This window comes from Apteryx mantelli, chromosome 1, assembly GCF_036417845.1.
Source record: "Apteryx mantelli isolate bAptMan1 chromosome 1, bAptMan1.hap1, whole genome shotgun sequence".
Classification (NCBI taxonomy): domain Eukaryota; kingdom Metazoa; phylum Chordata; class Aves; order Apterygiformes; family Apterygidae; genus Apteryx; species Apteryx mantelli.
In genome coordinates, this window is record NC_089978.1 from 161,601,861 (window position 1) to 161,607,860 (window position 6,000).

Below are 6,000 nucleotides of genomic sequence, written 5' to 3' on the forward strand. Positions count from 1 at the left end.
GCCATGCCTTCCTAGCAAGAAGCTTCCTTAGCATTGCCCTTGCCTGCAGGCAGGAAGAGGATTTGCTTTCTTTTTCAGTGCACCCCACAGTTTATTCTGGGAGGCAAGGTTTTAATCCCCAAAGTTTGTATCCAAAGTACCTAACAGACACTATGTGGCTTCCCCACATAATGCCATGTACAACCTAGAGACCCTGCACAATATTCCCAGAGTTAACTTTGTTTCTCTTGCTCATAGATGAAAGTTTCACAGTCTGCAAATTATCAGTAGCAAATGAGAGTGGCTGAAGCTGGGGCTTTCTCTTGTCATTTGTAAGGGGTATGAAAGCAAGTAATTCTCCCATTCTAAGTCACAGTCTGAGCTTCACAACCTCAAAGGAAAACTACACCAAGTCAGGATGGCAAAAGGTTCTTCTGTGGTTAACAACAGAGCAGATCAGTTAGTGCATTGGGAAGGAAGACGAGATAATAATTGGTATATTATAGCAAAAGACTAGATTAAGCTAGATGGAACTAGATTCTTTAATATAAGTCAAAAGTGAATTCAGATATAAATCAATAAGTAATAAAGATGAAGACCATGATAACTGGTATAAAGTAAAACCTTACTGCAGTCAAAGCAGTGCTTTTCTACCTTAGCCTACATCTTGCAGCTCCACACATGACACACAGAAAAGAATGGGTTGTTTTTGTATTTTGTTTTTCACAATGGTCCATCCTGGTCCTACCATTTCAAAGCATTTTATACACAGTGGAACAGTTGTTTCTGGAACATCTGAGATCACCTAGGGAAAACAACTCATGGAAACCTAACTAATGGTTTATATCATGTAGCAGAGTGAAGAGAAGAGCCATCTTCTTAGGACTGCTCACGTTCTGTCCAAAATATTTATCTCACAGTTTGATGAATCCCTCTGGTGGTTGTAGACAGAGCACAGAGGACTCACTTTTATTAGATGCCTAACTTTTTGAGAGCTAAATTCAGGTGAAATGAATTTAACTCTGATGCTATAGAGAATCATGTGACAACTTATTTCCTCTGTATTTATCATGGCAGGGGCTTTGTTCAGCAAGATGTTCAGGTGAAGGCAGTCAGCTGGAATTAGCATGAAAATGAGTTACTTTAATGTATTGCCTGTGCAGTCTAGGAAAGCTGCATTTTAAATCTATTAACTAGTCTCCCAAACCTTAAAATTTTGAAAATTGTTGAACTTTTTCTGGACTCCATATGTTTACTTAAAATACTTGCAGGTTGTCTTTTGACAGAGCGCCCTGCCCTTAACTAACTATTTAAATGAGAGAACCATGGTCCTAAATTGTCATCACCTTATATAAAACTTCAAAGCATGACTTGCATTGTTGATGAGCACTGGTAGCTCTTGTCTTCAGCAAAAGCTTCTGGAAAGCCAAGCTGCTGCTTCTAGAAAGACAGACAAGGCTTCATGCTGTCAGTGCCTATGTTCTGCTGAATTTTCCTGTAGAAAAGCCTTTCTCTGGGGTGAACATGTAAAATGTAGATGATCTTGTAAAGAAATGTTGCCAGTGGTGCCAATACAGCTTATTCTGATAGCTGTATTAGAAGTACCAGTTGAAGTGTTGCCATTCTAGTATTGTCCTTTACAGACAATATTTTATTGTCTAGTGTTGTCCTTTATGGGTCTGTTTCAGCAACTGATTGCACAGGTAAATCCACAGGCTCTGAAGAGATGAGAAGCAGATGTTAAATCATGCACCGTACAACTTTGTCCTCTTCCCTCTCATCTGCTAACTGGCCTGTCTCCCCAGGACATGGTGGGATATGCTAAATTGCTGACTGCAATATTTTATGAAGTATCAGTTGGTCAGAAACAGTCTTCTCCATCTCCTCGCTCATTAGGAGTGTCCAGCATGTGGCTTTTGCACTGCCTGAGGCTTTGCGAGCAGTTCAAATATGTTTGCCAAGGCAGGGCAGCCTTCCTGGCTGTGGCATGAAGGCAGCCAGCAGAAACTCCTCATGGGGACATTGCTGTAATCGCCTTGGGGGACCCATTTATACAACTGATTAAGCCCAGCCTCCTCCAGCAGTGTAGTCATGTAATGAGACCCTTTGGGAACCATTGTCATTTCCCTCCTTTGAACAGCTATGGCAGCTCCTCTCTTCACGGCCCTCCAAAATATAGGGAACGGGTCTTACAGTCCTCAGCCGTATAAAGCTTTTGGCATGCAGCTTGCAAGGTGGGGAAGGGTCAGATCCAGGTGACGGTCCTACTCTGGTGAAAGCTTCCTAGCTAAAAAATATCACCTTGTCAAACAACTCAAGATAATGAAATTTAAAATTATGACACTTTTTGTATAAAAAGTACAGCCCTGTGTGTATGGACCCATTTGCCCCAGTCCTGCAGTGCTCACAGTGACCATGTGAACTGGCTAGAGACCATCATGCCAAAAGGGTGTAAAACATAAGAGACCTGAAGATACATGGCTGGTCAAGGGGAATGGGGATCCTAACCACCTCTGTGATGCAGATGGATAATATGAGGGTAAGGCAGGGACACCCGTTTCTTAGGCACAGCACACATGATCGACTCCCCTTAAGTCAGGCAGTAAAATAAATACAAGTTAAGCAAGCGCTCACAAGCTTGGTTTACGTCCTGTTGCTGGGCAGCCTGTGGCTACAGAGGGCAAATGCTGTTCTCTGTTTTTCTGCCTATCCTCAGCACATCTTCTCCTTAGCAGGAGGCATTTGTCAAACTTCTCTGGTTTCTAGTTTCCAACTGTCACTGTGGACAGCTGGGGAATAGAGAGATTCTTCTGTCTCTTTTTGTAAGTTCTCCAATTAGCTGCCCTCTTTGAAGCCAGCCTCTAGTATTTTTCTGCAGAGACTGGCCGGATGGCTTGTGAACATTTAAAAGGGAAAGCACCTTTTAAGTAGTAAAGATTCTTTCACCCTCCTCCCTCAAAACACAGTAGAGTGAACACAGTAGAGTTGGGACATTTTATGCTCTGCTATTTATTGAATAGCAAGTTTCGCAGTAAAAGCTGTGATAAAAAGATTAGAGAAATTCAATTTATTTTTCTGCTCCCAGAAGTACTGCCAGCAGCTAGCTCTTTTTGATAAATTCCTTTGATATTTAAATGCTATGACTCCTTTGCAAAACTTTCTCTGACACTCTGAATTGACTGCAGGCACTGATATACCACCTTCAATATGTTACCTAGTTGGGGGTTTGCTAATTCATATGAGTTTGCTTTGGTTAAACAGGCAGTTGTGATACCAACAGCCCTTACTTTAACATTAAGCATGTGGTAGATATGTCTTTAATTTGTTTTTCTTTCTTTTTATTTTTCATTGTAGTACCCTTTCAACAGCCCAACATCACGGATGGAGCCGTGTTTGATGAGCAGTACTCCAAGGTTGCATCCCACACCAGTGACTCCTCGCTGGCCAGAAGTCCCATCTGCAAACTCCTGCTACACAAGCCCATCCATGCACTCCACGAGATACGGAAATTCTAGTGACATGTACACCCCTCTGACTACACGCAGAAATTCCGAATATGAGCACATGCAACACTTTCCTGGCTTTGCCTACATCAATGGGGAAGCCACCACAGGTTGGGCTAAATGAAAATGACTGGTATCAGCTGAGCCCATATACTTTAAAGAGTTATTAAAACTTTATATTATGTGGGACTTTTCGTGGACATTCTTCAATGGAGGTGAAGATGGAAAAGATCCTGGGCAGATAAACGTAGTTCATAACATGGGTGTATTGCAGACCAGTGTGACAGAATGTTCCTGTAACCGAACAAGATTTTTGTACTATTCTAGACCATTATTTAGGCCGATCTGTGCCTTTTTTAATTCCAGCATTTGGGCCAACCCTGTGTGATGTCAATTCCAGTGAGCCATTTCTCCCCCCTCTCATATTGACAAATGTTAATGGGTTTTATAGAGAAATACTGGAAAGGAATCTATTTATAATTTGAGTTAAAGACAGAAATTTCACTCTCAACAAAGCTCTGGCATCTGTTCTTCTTTTAAACTGCTAATGCATTCCTTAAAAAACATTCTGCCAAGTCATCACTTGTTTATATCGGTTCTTCTTTTTGGCTCCTTAAAAGACGTGTTGTTATAGATTTCAGTTTACACCTATCTTTGTATATTGATGCACCTTTTTGTTGATCCAATAAGCCTGATCTTTACAAAAGAGAAAAAAAGACATGTAGCATTGAATTATACACTGCCTTAAGTTGATTATTGTTCTTATTATATATGTATTTGTGTTAAGTTTGCACAATCTGGAAAAATTTAACTTCTCTGGTCAGTAATGACAAGGTTAAGAAGGGACTTGGGGACTTGGGGACTGGGAAGATTTTGGATTCAGAGCCACATATGTTAAATATGAAGCAATTATGTAAAAAATGACAATGCAAACATGATTATTCTATTCATTACCTATTGACAGGTATGAAACTGTTCTCTCAATTCCTTCACATGGTGATAATTCTACACACTTCTACAAAACAAAATTCAAAGCTGTGCCTTTGAACTTATTCTGTACTGTGTATGTGTGGAAAAATGTATTGTATTTTTGGGAGAATTTTCGTAGACATTTTCTGTCAGATTTGTAGCTATTTGTGAGTTTTTGTTAGATTTTATTAACATAGCTTTTTCTTCTGTATTATAAAATGCACCAAGCAATTATGGTGGACCTATTACCCTATGGGTAAGAAATAAATAAATGGAAATATGACATCAGGCATTTTAGTAATTGTTTTGTAAATAAAATCTTTGATAGAACCCAGTGTGATAATAACGATGTTTATGCCTAAAATGGACATAAGTGTTATTTGTACAGTTGTGCAAGGTATATGAGGGATTTTCACACTCAAATAAAGTTCTTGAAAATAAATTTATATCATTTAAATTCACTTAAATACAGAGGCTTCTACAAGCTGCTAACTCTTCAAAATATCATAAATGTGACAATGTACGTCTTTATCTAGCAAAGGATGTAAGAACATGTACAACCCAGCAAATGAGCACTTCTGCCTATGGGCATGCAGCTGCAAACTGCTCAAGGCTGTTATTGGTTTGATAACTGTATATTGTTTGGTTTCAGTCCTGCTACTGTTGCTCACCCAAGCCATTGTATTCATTGAGGCAGGTAAGATGTGCTGTCTTCTTTAAGTGCCTTGTAACAAAGGTGTTTCTAAATAATACTGGAAATGGAAAGGTTGTTTTCCCATAGGTGAGTAAATAAAGTGGCTAAATTCCCAGGCCTGGTATATTTGACTGCTGAGAAAGCTAGTGAGAGTTTGAGGTCTAAAGTAACTACAAGAACGAGCTGCAAATTTGCAAGGACTGAGGGAGGAAGTATGTTCAAGGCCAGGTTTGACAAGTGTTCAGGCTCTTAAACATTCAGCCAAGGTCCCAGTGGGGTTTTCAGAAACATAGCAAGAGCCTATCTCCATCTTCAGGTCTGTGATGATGATCTTGTTTCCTGGGTTACTATCACAGACCCTCTGAAATTTTACCCAAGTCAGCTGGTGATGTTACCCAATATACATTCACTCTACACTCTTACTAAGTGATAGCAGGACAGTGGAGGGTCAGGCTCAGTTTATCTATCTCATCTATTTTGTTCTCATTCAAGTTACCTGCAGGCAAAACAGTCCACACTGAAGAAGGTAAGTCATGTGGTGAAGTTTTATTAGTGGCCAGTCTTTAGCAGCTAGAGTTGTGACATGTTTGAGATCAAGGTCCTACTTTGCATTTTGTTATTGAAGATATTTAAATCAAAGCATATTAAATATGAACAAGCACAGAAATAGCTGCCTTGTCAAGTCTGAGAAATGCATATGGGAAAGGCAGTGTCACTAGGGTAGAAAAATTCACTTTCTTTGCCCTAAGGAACCCCAAATCTCTACCACCCACTCGTGACCCCTTTTGCTCATTTACTGTTGCTGGAACATTGATTAATCTCCAGTTACAGGAGATTGCTGGAGATGGAGATGGT

At 40.0% G+C, this 6,000-nt stretch overlaps 1 protein-coding gene across 1 annotated transcript in view; it reads left to right on the forward strand.

The window, feature by feature from the left end:
• RFX4 (regulatory factor X4) overlaps positions 1–3,740 on the forward strand; it is a 98,817-nt gene extending 95,077 nt beyond the window's left edge. The window contains exon 18 of the mRNA XM_067295741.1: positions 3,334–3,740. Coding sequence (XP_067151842.1) covers positions 3,334–3,606 — 273 coding nt within the window. The 3' untranslated portion in view covers positions 3,607–3,740. The remainder of the gene's footprint in view (positions 1–3,333) is intronic.
• Positions 3,741–6,000: the final 2,260 nt, after the last annotated feature.